General features: G+C 46.4%; 1 protein-coding gene across 1 annotated transcript in view; it reads right to left on the bottom strand.

Annotated features, from left to right (window-relative positions):
* Nucleotides 1-16,063, bottom strand: part of LOC132777572 (hydroperoxide isomerase ALOXE3-like) — a 33,155-nt gene extending 17,092 nt beyond the window's left edge. Inside the window, exons 1-3 of the mRNA XM_060779931.2 lie at nucleotides 15,843-16,063; nucleotides 6,500-6,704; nucleotides 2,389-2,470 (exon numbers count right to left, since the gene is read on the bottom strand). Coding sequence (XP_060635914.2) covers nucleotides 2,389-2,470; nucleotides 6,500-6,704; nucleotides 15,843-16,007 — 452 coding nt within the window. The 5' untranslated portion in view covers nucleotides 16,008-16,063. The remainder of the gene's footprint in view (nucleotides 1-2,388; nucleotides 2,471-6,499; nucleotides 6,705-15,842) is intronic.
* Nucleotides 16,064-16,456: the final 393 nt, after the last annotated feature.

Raw genomic sequence — 16,456 nt, 5'->3', positions numbered from 1 at the left:
ACCTTGCTTGGAGAACTATTTCTTTCTGTAACAAGGAAAACCCTTTTTGACCCCTTCCGGGCAATCTGTTTTCTAGGCTCTGCTGGTGTGGGCCCTACTCCCGGATCCAATTGCTTCTGGTTACCTGAGTAGACCTACCAGCCAAGACCTTGTAGATTTTCCAGCTGGAGTCCTTTTGGATTTTCTCCACGAATGATGTGGATTTGTATCTTTAACCCCAACAAGGGTTGGGCTGTAAAACTGTTTTTCTTAGAAGCTTTAGGGCTGTTTCCCCCAAATGTTGTAAGAAACGAAGCTTCTCTACAGGTGGGGAAAGCTCACGTCCTGTAACTGGGCTTTCAAAACTGAAAAACTGCCTGAAGTCTTTCTTTTCCCTCCCAGAGCCCTGGAGAAAGGGGCGGAACTAAATAACATAATGATGATTGATGGGTCATTGGCCCTATAATTGTAGAGCAAGGGAAACCACCTTATTGAAAAATGCATGGAACCTTGGAATACATGCAAACACTCAATAGAAAGAAAATGGAGCTCCTGATACAGCCGTACCAGCACAGCATGATTAGTGGAACCTTCACCACACTTAATTACAGAGTAAACATTCATAACACTGCAAGTGGGACGAGATGGAGACAGTGAGAGAAAGGAGAATGCAATTTAGGTAGGAATCTTTATATTGGTCTTGGAATGGATCTGCTTTCAAAAAATGGGATTCACCTGGTGTGCTTGCAAAAGTCTTCATAGATTTAAGAATGTTGGAAAGATATATGGATGATATATTTCCACCCCTGGAAAGTACCTGTATGTGATTAACGTTAAGGACAACCTGCCTTACAATGTAGACCACATTCCCCCAAAACAGTTCTGAGATCTCGCATTTGCTTCTATTTTCAAGGAATCTACAAATTGGCCATTTCATTATTAGGATGATTCAAAGCACCCAAAGGTTTGTGCAAACCTTCTACAAGTCCAAAGAGTCAAAACAGCTAGGAAAAGCATGTGTCGGAACATGAACAATTTTTTGTGCCGAAAAAAATGGGACAATGTTTTGCAGCCATGTGTAGAACTTGGATAGAGTTAGAATACTATTGGGTGTTCACAGAACCATAAAACTGGATTTTCGTATCTCTACTCACTGGAGGTTGTTGTGAATATGAGATCACTCACACCTAACATTTGGGGAGAAAGAAGCAATGGCTCACACATATACCAAGACACGCATAGAGTTTGGGATGGGGTTGGATGGGGTTACACTCCCCCTGAAGTCACAGGTCCGCAGTTTGGGTGTCCTCCTGGACTCGTCACTTACGCTTGAAGCTCAGGCGTCAGCGGTGGCCAGGAGGGCCTTCGCACAATTAACACTCGTGCGCCAACTGCGACCGTACCTCGTGAAGTCGGATCTGGCCAGGGTAGTCCATGCCTTAGTCACCTCTAGATTGGATTACTGTAATGCACTCTACGTGGGGCTGTCCTTGACAACGGCCTGGAAATTTCAACTGGTACAACGGGCGGCAGCCAGGTTACTAACTGGTGCTTCTTGCAGGGAGCGGTCAACCCTCCTGTTTAAGGAGCTCCGCTGGCTGCCGTTCATTTTCCGGTCCCAATTCAAGGTGCAGGTGCTTACCTACAAAGCCCTGAACGGTTTGGGACCCGCCTACCTGCGTGACCGCATTTCTGTGTATGAACCCACATGATCTCTTCGATCATCTGGAGAAGCCCTGCTCATGCTCCCACCTCCATCGCAGGCATGATTGGTGGGGACGAGGGAGAGGGCCTTCTCAGTGGTGGCCCCTCAACTCTGGAATTCACTCCCTAAGGACATCAGACATGCCCCAACGCTGGCAGTCTTTAGGAGGACCCTGAAAACGTGGTTGTTCAAGTGTGCCTTCCCAGAATAAGGAGAATCTCTCAGCAATATGCCCTCATAATGCACTTTAATCCTGATTTAGGATTGTCCTAATTTGCCTTACCTTGTTCATGCCCAGCACTTTTTAAATTTTAAATTTGAATTTTACATTTGGCCCGGCCATTTGTTTTTTAAATGCTGTATGTTTTTGATATTGTTATTGCTTATTGTGTATTTTTTGTTTCTGAGTTTATTTCAACTGTTTTGTATTGATTTATTGTTATTGCTTTTGTTTATTGATGTGTTGTGGGCTTGGCCTCATGTAAGCCGCACCAAGTCCCTTGGGGAGATGGTAGCGGGGTACAAATAAAGTATTATTATTATTATTATTATTGGGTACATCTCCTTCCCTGCCCAAATCTCGCAGGTTCCTGGGTTGGAACGGAGACTAGGAATCAACAGAAAGAAGAGGTTCTTTATCTGATGCAATGGTTCAATATAGTTTTTAGCTGGCACATGATGCACCATCTTATAGCTTCACTTACTGATAATGGGACTGTCTCTTCTGAACCTCCTTTTTTCTGAACTCTTTGAGTAAAGGTAGGGTATCCATGGCAGCTGTTTTTGCTGGTGGAACAAACACACAAAAAAGTTGTTATTTATTAGGAGATCATAGAATCATAGAAACATAGAATCAAAGAGTTGGAATTGACCTCATGGGCCATCCAGTCCAACCCCATTCTGCCAAGAAGCAGGAATATTGCATTCAAATCACCCTCAGTGGTTGATAAGAGCTAGTATTGATTGGAATCTGAGCCCTTCCACTAAAGAATGTGGTATCAAAAGCTGACAAACATCTAAGTTTAGAAGATAATATTTTTCAGGGTGATAAATTGATGCAGAGAGTGGTCTACAGTTCATAAAAGCATCACACCTCTTATGAAATAAGTTGGAGATTAACTGAGTATAAAGATCCCTCAGAATCTCCTTGAAGTTAGGGTTACACAGGTTTTTGGTGAGGGTCAGGAGTAGAACCCAGAAGCTAAATAAGACCTGAAGGCCTCTCTAAGTCCAACATCCTACTTCGTTCAGCCGGATGCTTCCAGCAAGGCCTGAGTATCCTCGCACCTACCCAATCATCCTCCCCAACAATTATTAATAGTGAAAGGCAAGACAATATCCAGGAATGTCACTTATTTTGTTCGAACACTGCAAGAATAATTTCCAAAGTTTTCTCCCTCCTGGGCAGGAGGAGAAGGGAGATTAGGCTAGCACCCACCCTGTCCATCTTCTGCAAAGATCTAAAGATGTGGATGTTCCACTGTGCTTTTGACTAGACAGTTTTCCCAGATAACTTGGCCCCAGCTATTATTATTTATTTATTTGCTTTATTTCTATACCACATTTTTCAGCCCTTAACAGGCGACTCAATGCGGTTTACATGGTACAATTATCAAACAGTGTCAGTGCAATTAAAACATAACAATGCAACAAACAGGATCAACAGCATCAATCCACAACAGTTAACAATCAACAAGACAGAACAACAAAACAGACATAACATAACGCCTCAGTTGAAATCAGATCCGTTCTCATAATCCTCGTGCCATTCCTATGTTCCATTTACCGTCTTCCTATGATTGGTTGCACTGCTTAACCAAACGCTTGTTCATAAAGCCAGGTCTTAACCATTCTCCGAAACGTCAGCAGCGAAGGTGCCTGCCTGATGTCTGCCGGTAGGGCATTCCATAGCCGAGGGGCCACCACTGAGAAGACCCTGTCTCTCGCTAGGGCCCACAATCTCATCCTCGCACTTTACTACTGCTCTGTACCCAAAGTTATAATGCTCCATCTTACATTGCCCTCTATCCCTACTGTTGCCATTTGACTTACACACTTTATCCATCAGCCCTATCCTCACAGTTGATTTGCACCAGAAACAAATAAACACAATTTGAGGAATTGATAATAAAAGGATTAAAAAGATAAAATAGCGAGCAATTAAAAGGAACAAGAAGTAAAATATATAAAATACTAATTAAAGACACAGGAAAAAAGAAAAGACTAACATTAAGGGAATTATGGGAGGAGGAAGTAGGAACAACGATAACTGAAAAAGAATGGGAAGAGATATGGAAAGCAAGACACTTAAAAAACATGTCAATTAGAATAAAAGAAAACTATTATAAACTAATTTGGAAATGGTATTTAACACCGAGAAGGTTAAACATTATAAATAAGAAAAATAATGAAAAATGTTGGCGAGGATGTTTAGGACATGTTTAGCCTGAAGAAGAGAAGGCTGAGAGGAGACATGATAGCCATGTATAAATATGTGAGAGGAAGCCACAGGGAGGAGGAGGGAGCAAGCTTGTTTTCTGCTTCCCTGGAGACTAGGACACGGAACAATGGCTTCAAACTACAAGAAAGGAGATTCCATCTGAACATGAGGAAGAACCTCCTGACTGTAAGAGCCGTTCAGCAGTGGAACTCTCTGCCCCGGAGCGTGGTGGGGGCTCCTTCTTTGGAAGCTTTTAAACAGAGGCTGGATGGCCATCTGTCAGGGGTGATCTGAATGCAATATTCCTGCTTCTTGGCAGGGGGTTGGACTGGATGGCCCATGAGGTCACTTCCAACTCTTTGATTCTATGATTCTATGATGCCAAGAAATTGGAGCCTACATGCATATGTGGTGGGACTGCAAATATGTAAAAGATTTTTGGGAATTGGTTATAATAGAAATAGAAAATATTATGGATATAAAAATTAGGAGGAATCCAGTAGAAATATTACTTTTAATTAATAAAGAGGATGGGAAAGATAAGAGGGGAAAAATGTAATAGACGTGTTATTAACAGCAGTTTGACTATTAATTGCAAAATATTGGAAAGGGGCAATGAAAATACAGATTAATGAATGGTATAAAGAAATCTGGAAAATGGCATTGAATGATAAGTTAACCTCAAACTTAAAAGTAAAGAAGGGATTATGTAAAAAATGACTTTGAAAGTATCTAGAGAAAATTTCTAGAAAGATTATTGGAAAAAGAAGATGGGGATTTACCTCCAAATGAAGAACCGATTTTTTGGTGGGACTTTAGGAAAAGAGATGGCTCTGGAGAAGGGGAGCACAAGGGTGAATGTATGTAAAAGAGAGGGAAATGTATAGTATATGTCCATTTAACTGTATTTTCTCTTCTCAAATAAAAAAATATTTTAAAAAAACCCAATTGATTTACAGCAGTCCACCCACCCGTGCCCAGAAACTGATTATTATTGCAGGTTCTTTGGTTGTTGGTTCGATGGTTGCTCTTATATTCTGTTATAATGTTGTTGTGTTATTCTGTTTTATGCTGTTGTTATGTTTTTTTAGTGTGTTATATTTTAACTTGCCCCCATGTGTTGTTCATTCGTTCAGTCGTCTCCGACTCTTCGTGACCTCATGGACCAGCCCACGCCAGAGCTCCCTGTCAGCCGTCACCACCCCCAGCTCCTTCAAGGTCAGTCCAGTCACTTCAAGGATGCCATCCATCCATCTTGCCCTTGGTCGGCCCCTCTTCCTTTTGCCTTCCACTTTCCCCAGCATCATTGTCTTCTCTAGGCTTTCCTGTCTCCTCATGATGTGGCCAGAGTACTTCAGCTTTGTCTCTAGTCTCCTTCCCTCCAATGAGCAGTCGGGCTTTATTTCCTGGAGGATGGACTGGTTGGATCTTCTCGCAGTCCAAGGCACTCTCAGCACTTTCCTCCAACACCACAGCTCAAAAGCATCGATCTTCCTTCGCTCAGCCTTCCCTAAGGTCCAGCTCTCACATCCGTAGGTGACTACAGGGAATACCATGGCTTTGACTAGGCAATGGATCTTTGTTGCCAGTGTGATGTCTCTACTCTTCACTATTTTATCGAGACTGGACATTGCTCTCCTCCCAAGAAGGAAGCGTCTCCTGATTTCCTGGCCACAGTCTGCATCTGCAGTCATCTTTGCACCTAGAAATACAAAGTCTGTCACGGCCTCCACGGTTTCTCCCTCTATTTCCCAGTTGTCAATCATTCTTGTTGCCATAATCTTAGTTTTTTTGACGTTTAGCTGCAACCCGGCTTTTGCGCTTTCTTCTTTCACCTTGATTAGAAGGCTCCTCAGCTCCTCCTCGCTTTCGGCCATCAGAGTGGTGTCATCTGCATATCTGAGGTTGTTAATGTTTCTTCCAGCAATTTTCACCCCAGCTTTGCATTCATCTGGCCCCGCACATCCTCGCATGATGTGTTCTGCATACAAGTTCAAAAGGTTGGGTGAGAGGATGCAGCCTTGCCGTACGCCTTTCCCAATCTGGAACCAGTCTGTTGTTCCGTGGTCAGTTCTGACTGTTGCTACTTGGTCCTTGTACAGATTCCTCAGGAGAGAGACAAGGTGGCTTGGGATGTCCCCATGTAAGCCACCCCAAAGAAAGTAGTAGTAGTAGTAGTAGTAGTTGTTGTTGTTGTTATTATTATTATTATTATTATCATTATTATTATGCTTGTTTGAGATATTTTATGCGAAAACTGTGTTTATGCAAAAGCAAATGCTCACAGCCTCTTGTCATCCTGCCAAGTGAGCAGAAAACTTTGTTAAAACTTCCATCTCTCCCCCCCCCCCCCCCCCCCGAGGAGAATGACTTACCCGTTCCCTCCCTCAGCTCCAAAGTCTGGCACCCCTCCATCCAACGGTAGCAAGGAAAACGGTAGGCTAGCCCTTTCGGGGATGTGACGGTGATAAAATTGCAGTACCAGTTTGTGGGGATGAGGTTGACTGTGCATTCTTTATGAAGACGGACGAGCACAATCTCTCCCAGGTCATGTTTGCAAGAGACTTTGTAATCATTCACCTGTAAAAAAAACAAGTTAGAGGATGAATGGAGGCAATCATAGAGCAGAGCGTGGAAGTCACATTTCAGTTCTGGTTATTTATTTATTTATTTATTTACTGCATTTATATACCATCCCCATCTTATCCCCATCTGAATCTATTAGTATCCATGTGGTTCCCCATCCCCCTATTTGTACTGTCCCTGTTATTGTTGACCAGTGGGAGGGACAAGGGAGGAAGTGGGCTGGAGCCTGTGAACAACAATGAGGCGGGGAGGGGGGAGAAAGGGAAGCAAGGGAGTTGGCAAGGGCCAACAAACCAAACAACTAGCGAAACAGAAACTAAGATCTTGGGTTTGGACTGCGGCATGGAGGAGGGGAGGTGTTCCACTAGCCGAGGGGCCCCCATAGAGGTCGTGGTGGGGAGGGGGAGATGCGGAAAAAGGAGACCTCAAATTCGGCCTAATTCGGACCGCCTATCTACATTAATAATCCCAAACCGGTCTCCTAAGGTAAATTGGTGTAACCAGGTGAGCGGGCCCTCTGGATTGAAGGTGGTGCTGTTGAACGCCAGGTCTGTCAACGGAAAAACGACCTTTATCCAGGATTTAATCCTGGATGAGCGGGCAGATCTGGCGTGCATCACGGAGACCTGGCTGGATGAAGCTGGAGGCGTAAATCTTACCCAGCTTTGTCCTCCAGGCTTCTCCGTACAGCACCAACCGAGATCCGGAGGACGGGGAGGCGGGGTCGCAGTGGTCTACAGAGATTCCATCCATCTGACCAGGAGTCCCATCCCGCAGACCACAAATTTTGAATGCGTCCACCTGAGGGTGGGTGACCGGGACAGAATAGGGATTCTGCTAGTGTACCGTCCACCTCGCTGCACTACAGTCTCCCTACCTGAGCTAGCGGGGGTAGTCTCGAGCCTGGCGTTGGAGTCTCAACGGCTTCTTGTGCTGGGGGACTTCAATATCCATGCCGAGGCGACCCTCACAGGAGGGGCTCAGGACTTCATGTCTGCCATGGCAACCATGGGGCTGTCCCAACAAATATCTGGCCCCACCCACTGTGCTGGACATACATTGGACTTGGTTTTCTGCCAGGGATGGGAGCAGGGTGGCGGTGTGGAGGAGTTGTCCATCTCTCCGTTGCCATGGACCGACCACTTCCTGATCAGATTTAGGCTCACTGCGCCCCCTAACCTCCGCAAAGGTGGAGGACCCATTAAGATGGTCCGCTCCAGGAGGCTTATGGATCCGAATGGATTCCTGACGGCTCTTGGGGACTTTCCCGCCACCTCGGTAGGTGACCATGTCGAGGCCTTGGTCGCTCTCTGGAATGGGGAGATGACCAGGGCAATTGACATGATCGCTCCGGAACGTCCCCTCTCAAGTAGCCGAGCTAAACCAGCTCCTTGGTTTACTGAGGAGCTGGCAGTGATGAAGCGAAGGAAGAGGGAACTAGAGAGCGTGTGGCGCTCGGACCCAAGCGAGTCAAATCGAGCACGGTTTGTGTCCTTTCTAAGGGCATATGCCGCGGCAATAAAAGCCGCAAAGAAAACTTTCTTTGCGGCCACTATTGCGTCTGCAAAAAACCGTCCGGCGGAGTTGTTTCGGATTGTCAGAGGTCTTTTAACTCCCGCCACCTCAGGCGGGAGCCCTGACAATTCGGTCACGCGCTGTGAAGCATTTGCTCGGTTCTTTGCAGACAAAGTCGCTTTGATCCGTTCTGGGCTGGACACCATGTTAAATGCAGTCTCTGAGGATGTGACACGAGCACCTGCTTGTCCTATTTTGATGGATTCTTTTCAGTTTGTGAAGCCCGAGGATGTGGACAAGATACTTGGAGGAATGAGGCCCACCACGTCCATCCTAGACCCCTGCCCATCCTGGCTTCTGAAGGAGGCCAGAGGGGGATTGGCTGAGTGGGTAACGGTGGTGGTTAATGCCTCCCTTCGGGAAGGCAAGATTCCAGCGAGTCTAAAACAGGCTATTATAAAACCGCTGTTGAAGAAACCATCACTGGACCCCACTAAATTTGACAACTTTCGGCCTGTTTCCAATCTCCCCTTCTTGGGCAAAGTCATGGAAAGCGTGGTGGCCTCACAACTCCAGGTATTCTTGAGAGACACGGATTATCTAGATTCGGCACAGTCTGGTTTCAGACCGGGGCATGGTACCGAGACGGTCTTGGTCGCCTTAGTGAATGATCTGCGCCGGGAGCTAGACAGGGGGAGTGTGTCCCTGTTGGTGCTCCTGGACCTCTCAGCGGCCTTCGATACCGTCGACCACGGTATCCTTCTGGGGCGCCTTGCGGAAATGGGTCTTGGGGGCATTGCTCTGCAGTGGCTCCAGTCATTTCTGGAGGGCCGTACCCAGAAGGTGTTATTGGGGGAATCCTGTTCAACACCACAGCCTTTGACCTGTGGGGTTCCACAGGGCTCTATATTGTCCCCCATGCTGTTTAATATCTACATGAAGCCGCTGGGTGAGATCATCCGGAGTTTCGGGGTGCGGTGTCATCTGTACGCAGATGATGTCCAACTCTGTCACTCCTTCCCACCTGCTACTAAGGAGGCTGTCGAGGTCCTGAACCGGTGCCTGGCCGCTGTAATGGTCTGGATGAGGGCGAACAAACTGAAATTAAATCCAGACAAGACAGAGGTACTCCTGGTCAGTCGCAAGGCCGAACAGGGTATAGGGTTACAGCCTGTGCTGGATGGGGTCGCACTCCCCTTGAAGGCGCAGGTTCGCAGCTTGGGTGTGATCCTGGATTCATCGTTGAGCCTGGATCCCCAGGTTTCAGCGGTGACCAGGGGAGCATTTGCACAGCTTAGGCTCGTGCGCCAGCTGCGCCCGTACCTTGGGAAGTCTGACTTGGCCACGGTGGTACACGCTCTGGTCACATCCCGCCTTGACTACTGCAACGCTCTCTACGTGGGGCTGCCCTTGAAGACGGCCCGGAAGCTTCAGCTAGTCCAGCGCACGGCAGCCATGTTACTAACAGGAGCGGGACGCAGGGAGCATACAACGCCCTTGTTGTTCCAGCTCCACTTGCTGCCGATCTGCTACTGGGCCCAATTTAAGGTGCTGGTGTTATCCTACAAAGCCCTAAACGGTTCCGGCCCAAAATACCTTTCGGACCGCATCTTGGCCTATGAGCCCACGAGGGCCTTGAGATCATCTGGGGAGGCCCTTCTCTCGATCCCGCCTGCTTCACAGGCACGTCTGGCGGGGACGAGAGAGAGGGCCTTCTCGGTGGTGGCCCCCCGGCTGTGGAACACCCTCCCTGTTGACATCAGACAGGCGCCCTCCCTTATGTCTTTCCGTAAGAGCCTAAAGACATGGCTATTTGAGAAGGCATTTAACTGAGTGCTACATTAACTGGTAATGACAACTGGAACGGAATATGGATTATGAGATTGGTTATGATTCTACGATAAGATGGAGCAGATTATTTTAGTGTAATTATATGATTGTGTATTAGTGATATGATGGTTTTTTCATTATGGCTTTATTGTAAATTGTCTTTTATATGTTGTACACCGCCGTGAGTCGCCCTAGGGCTGAGAACGGCGGTCAACAAATGCAGCACATAAATAAATAAATAAATCCCTCTTAGGAGCCCCCAGTGGCGCAGTGGGTTAAAGCCCTGTGCCGGCAGGACTGAAGACCGACAGGTCGCAGGTTTGAATCTGGGGAGAGGTGGATGAGTTCCCTCTATCAGCTCCAGCTCCTGATGTGGGGACATGAGAGAAGCCTCCCACAAGGATGATAAAAACATTAAAATCATCCGGGTGTCCCCTGGGCAACGTCCTTGCAGACGGCCAATTCTCTCACACCAGAAACAACTTCTGACATGACAAAAAAAAAATCCCGCAGGCAACTCGGGACGGTTTACAGTTGGTACCAAGACCATAAAATACAATTTCAATATAATAAAAACAATCAAATAATAAAACCATAACAGAATTAATAAAATCAATACAAACATGTATAATTAGGGTCTCCTCATTAAAAACATTGTCCAGTCACATTGTCAACCATTCCATTTTCCTATGTCTGTTACTCTGTATTTGCAAATGCCTGCTCAAAGAGCCAAGTTTTAACTCTCTTCTGAAATGTTAAAAGGGAGAGAGCCGATCTGATGTCCTTAGGAAGGGCATCCCATAGCTGCGGGGCCACCGCTGAGAAGGCCCTGTCTCTCGTCCCCACCAACCATGCTTGTGACAAAGGCGGGAACGAGAGCAGGGCCTCCCCAGACGATCTCAAAGTCCTGAGAGATTCATAAGGAGAGATACGGTCAAACGGATAAGTTGGGCCAGAACCGTTTAGGGCAGTGGTTCTCAACCTTCCTAATGCCATGACCCCTTAAGCCCTCATGTTGTGAGGACCCCCAACCATAACATTGTTTTTGTGCTACTTCATAACAGTCACTTTACTACTGTTATAAATCATAATGTAAATATTAGATATGCAAGTTATATTTTCATTCACTGGACCAAACTGGGCACAAATACCCAATGCACCCACATGTAAATGCTAGTGGGGTTGGGGGAGGATTGATTTTGTAATTTGGGAGTTGTATTTGCTGGGATTTATAGTTCACCTATAATCAAAGAGCATTCTGAACTTCCCCAGCGATGGACTTGAATCTAATTTGCCGCACAAAACTCCCATGACCAACAGAAAACACTGGAAGGGTTTGGTGGGTATTGACCTTGAGTTTGGGAGTTGGAGTTCACCTATATCCAGAGAGCACTGTGGACTCACTCAATGGTGGATCTGGACCAAACTTGGCACAAATACTCAATATGCGCAAATGTGAACACTGGTGGAGCCTGGGGAAAATAGACCTTGACTTTTGGGAGTTGTAGTTGCTGGGATTTATAGTTCATTACAATAACATTCTGAACTCCACCAACATTAGAATTGGCTCAAACTTCCCACATGGAATCCCCATGACCATCAGAAAATACTGTGTTTCTGATGGTCTTTGGCGACCACTCTGACACCCCTTCACAACCCCCTTAGGAGTCCTGACCCCCAGGTTGGTAAACACTGGTTTAGGGCTTTATAGGCTAAAGCCAACACTTTGAATTGTGCCCGGTAGCAGACCGACAGCCAGTGGAGCTGGCACAACAGAGGGGTTGTACGCTCCTTGAGTGCTGCCCCTGTTAGTAACTTGGCTGCTGTCTGTTGGACCAGTTGAAGCTTCTGGACAATCTTCAAAGGCAACCCCATGTAGAGAGCATTGCAGTAGTCTATACGGGATGTAACCGGAGTATGGACTACCGTGGCCAAGTCAGACTTCCCAAGTTATGGGCGCAGCTGGTGCACAAGCTTTAACTGTGCGATGTTGCCAACAAATGCATGTATTATTTGCAAATTGAGAGTAGGCCTGGATTGTATGGCAGTGTGGAAGGGGCCTCAGACTTAGAAGAAGGCCGTGGCCAACCTCTCCTGAAAGGATCGTGCCAAGAACATCCTAAAATGAGTTAATCATATGTCAAAATCAACACGAAAGTATACAACTGGCTTCATGTTTTAAAGTTTCTTATTAAACCTCCACTAAGTGCTGAATGTTCATGGACAAGTACCATCAACACACAAATATGCCAAGAGAAATCCCATTTGCAACAGAAACAGTAGCATACAATGTGTTGTTATTGCAAGGAGGAGGATGTTTCACAACCTGAGTTATTCTTTATGCAACCTGGTACCAGGAACCAAGGTTTTAGCAATAGGAAAACAATGAAAATTCTTAGTTACACAAACCAAACCCATTTCTGTGCGTTTTGAGAAGGAAATGGCTGGTGAATATTGTCAAGAACCCGGAAACGGTGATGGAGGAAAAGGATGTAGTTGGAGGGGGGAAAACACCAGAGGAACTGACAGGAAGGAATAATAAAAAGCAATTGAGATCTTGTATTGTCATAGCTGTCTGATTGTGCCATGACCTCCCCACTCCCCTTAAAAAAACCCGACCTTTTCAACCAGGCACCAAGGCACAGACATCTCCAGCTCATCCCTTGTTTGGGTATCAGCCAGCACGTCAACGACTTAAATCAAGACATAGTTTTCTTAGATCTACAGAGACACTCGCTGGAACACCTCAGCAAGCGAGAGTCCAAAAATGGCAGGCCCAAACCCAGCACCTCAATCCGTGGGTGATACCAGATGAGAGACTCCCCCCTGGGCACACAGAGGACTGGGCGACTTGGAAGGCGCTGAACAGACTGCGCTCTGGCACCACGAGATGCAGAGCCAATCTTAAAAAATGGGGCTACAGGGTGGAATCCATGACATGCGAGTGTGGAGAGGAGCAAACCACTGACCACCTGCTGCAATACATCCTGAGCCCTGCCACATGCACAATGGAGGACCTTCTTGCGGCAACACCAGAGGCACTCCAAGTGGCCAGATACTGGTCAAAGGACATTTAATCAGCTACCAAGTTTGCAAAATTTGTGTGTTTTTTTTATCTGTTTGTTTGTTTTGTTCTGTTAGAAATGTAATACAATGGTCTGGTTGCGGATGACACGATAAATAAATAAATAAACTAGGCATCACCCAGCTTTTTTTTGAGATCATTGGCAATGGATACCTGCAAAACAGTCCTGGGGATGAGTATATTTGCATGTCATTAATAGAATTCTAACCATAGGTTTGCTTGAATTGCAGTTTCCAAACAAAATACCATATATACCTGAGTAAAAGCCAACCCAAATATAAGCCAAGGGACCTAACTTTACCACAAAAACTGGGAAAACGTATTAAATCGAGTATAAGCCAAAGGCGGGAAATGCAGTTGCTACTGGTAAATTTCAAAATAAAAATCGACACCAATAAAATTACATTAATTGAGGTTAAATGTCAAGAACAGCTATGTATAACCCAGAAACAGTACCTTGTTTTTTGAGGCCACAAGTACACAACTAAATCTGTTTTGACAGATGGCCAGGCAGTCAGGATCTAAAAAGTGTCAATACAGGATTCCCTTGCCACTTCACGGATTGCTTACCATGGACTCACTGTTTCCTGATTTTTCCTGTGTGGCCCCCGAGGTGAGCCTGGCACCCCCACAACCATCCTCCTCCTCACCTTCCCTCCCTCCCTCCTTGCCTTCCTTCCACCGCCAGGGTGCAGCCCCCTTGGCAGCAGAAGAAGTTCCTGTGGGGTGACCAACCAATGGGACGTGGACCCTGCTCTCCCTCGATTGGCTTGGCTGGCCACCCTCGGGAGCTCTGGGCAGCCTTCAAAAGGGCTGAGAAACACCACGCCAGGCAGCGTGCCTTCTCTGTGTCCGGCACTGGTTTCTCCAGCGGCAGCTGGAAGTGGGTTTGTTTGGGACTTCCTGCCCAATTTTTGGTTGTATACTATTTTTTGGCTGTATAAATACTACAATTAATATAGCATCGCTACTTTGTGGATTTTCACTTATTGCGGCTGGTCCTGGAATGGAACACCCGTGATAAGCGAGGGAACACTGTAATGCCAAAGTTCTGTTCCTGGCTTGAAAGTTCCTGTTTGATAGTGCAGTTCTGACTTGGACAGTAATGTTCCTACCCCATAAACTTTGTTTTGTGTGGCTGATACTCCATTAAATGTCTGGAGGGCATAGTTTCTCTGGCCACAACAAAGGACGGAAATTTCGCAGTCATTCGCTACAGTGATTCTCCGCATACTATTTATTTATTTATTTATTTATTTGATGCACTTATTAACCGCCATTCTCAGCCCTTACGGGCGACTCATGGCGGTGTACAGTACACATAAAAAGTGACATACTACTCACATGTCCGCATCTTGGGAGCCTTTAAATGTCACAACAAAGCATCAGGTCTGGACAATGGAGGCAGAAATCCCAGGAGCAACAAGTCTGTATGTAGACCTCTTCTGAAGTCCCGGGATTTTTTGCCTCTGTTTAAAACCCGTGATTTAGTTCTGTCTGGAAGCACTACCAGAAAAGAAGACTCCTGAACTGTGAACAATTTTTACCATTTGGGGCTGATGCTATGCAAAATTTTCATGTTGTGTTTTCTCAGAAAACAGCATTTTCTATGAGGGAAATGAGAGTTGTGTGCAGAATTAGTTTCTTCTGTTTCCTCCATGTCCTTCAGCGCCTTCGGTGCTTCAGGAGCCCGTAACACAGTGGTTCTCAACCTGGGGTTCCCAGATGTTTTTGGCCTTCAACCCCCAGAAATCCCAGCCGGTTTACCAGCTGCTATGATGTCTGGGAGTTGAAGGCCAAAAACATCTGGGGACCCCAGGTTGAGAACCACTGCCGTAACGGTAAGGGCCCTCCCGGTACGAAAACCTGCCTGTTGTGAAAACAAGCGGGAGCCAATCTTGACTCCTCCTCTGCTTTTCAGCATTGCAGTTTAATCTTTTTTATTAATCTCCCAACAAACAAAAAGAAAAGCTTCCTTCCCTAAAAACTAATCTCCTCTTTCAGAAGGTCATCGCTCTTCTTTAACTGGAAGCGGGAAGCCACCTTAAAATGCCTTGGAAAGAGTGTGTGGCTCCTGGTGTGGTGCAGCCTGGGAGAGAAAGTGTGTGCACCTGCCTGCAGCCAAGTGTTTCTCCTCTAGAGTAAGAAACAGAGGACTTGCCCCTATGCTTTGGAAAGAGTGTGTGTGGTGTCATGCAGGCCCGGGAGAGAAAGCGTACATACCTTCCCGCAACCGAGCACCTCTCCTCTAGAGTACAACAGGTAAGAGAAGCCTCCTTACAATGCACACCTGCCTGCAGCTGAGTGCCTCTGCTCTAGAGTAGATACTGCTTAAATGCCTAAAATGGCAGGAAGGGGAGCCTAGGAAGCCCCCTCCCCAAAATGGGCCGATAGAAAATGGATCTTTTGGCACTCCAGAGAGAAAATAGATATCTGCCCTCCCAATTTTGGGAGGCTCCCAAAAAAACAGATTGGAGCCCCCACTGAAAGTCGGGACACGAAACAGGTCAATTGAATATATGCTGATGTGAACAGGTAAAATGTAACTGGGATAGGATTTTTCAGAAAGAAACGAGGGAACACATATACACAAATATATGTGGCAGGGGGCAGCTAGTAGCTAAATAGATGTGATATGCTATAATGCTGAATGAGTACCAGGTTGCTCTGTGACCCAATGGCTCACCTTCCCTCCTACTTACCGCTCCAGGATAGAAGTCTATGCCCCAGTTGTCCAGGGCAGTTTTGGGGCTCTCACCCTTGGTGCCCACCAAGGTGATGGAAATGGAGTCGATGGTGCCTGATTGGAGGAAGTTCCCCGTTGTCACCTGGACGTTGTATATAACAGCCATGCTGCTGGGACTCATTTACTGTGAGCAGTTAAGGTTGAGCATCCAAGAAGGAGCTGGGAAGCTCAGCCTGTCCTGCACCTTGACCACAAGGCTTCTCCCCGGAGCATGGGATTTATAGTGTGCCAGCCTCCACTAGCCTTAAAGCCCCGCCCCTGTTCTCACAGTGGCCCCACCCAAGGAAAGAGTGACAGACCAAGAACCTTGGCATTTCCTTGGTTGCAGAAGCACAAAGGTGAATCTTTGGAGGAAGAGCATTGCAAACATCCTATGGTTGGCCATGGATTATTCCCACTTCCCCCCTCTGTCCGGAGACATATTTCAATTGATGGAAATGGGACTCAAAGTGTCACTTACTTCCAATTAACTCAGCAATGAGATGAAGATGGCCTTTTCCAGTAGAATCATGCAAACTCCCGCAGCCTCTTATCTGATCCTCATAGACACGTTTGTCCACCTTGACCTCG

This window comes from Anolis sagrei, chromosome 6 (assembly GCF_037176765.1).
Source record: "Anolis sagrei isolate rAnoSag1 chromosome 6, rAnoSag1.mat, whole genome shotgun sequence".
Taxonomy (NCBI): domain Eukaryota; kingdom Metazoa; phylum Chordata; class Lepidosauria; order Squamata; family Dactyloidae; genus Anolis; species Anolis sagrei.
Note: the sequence above shows the minus strand (reverse complement) of the source record. Positions and strands in the feature narration are given on the sequence as shown.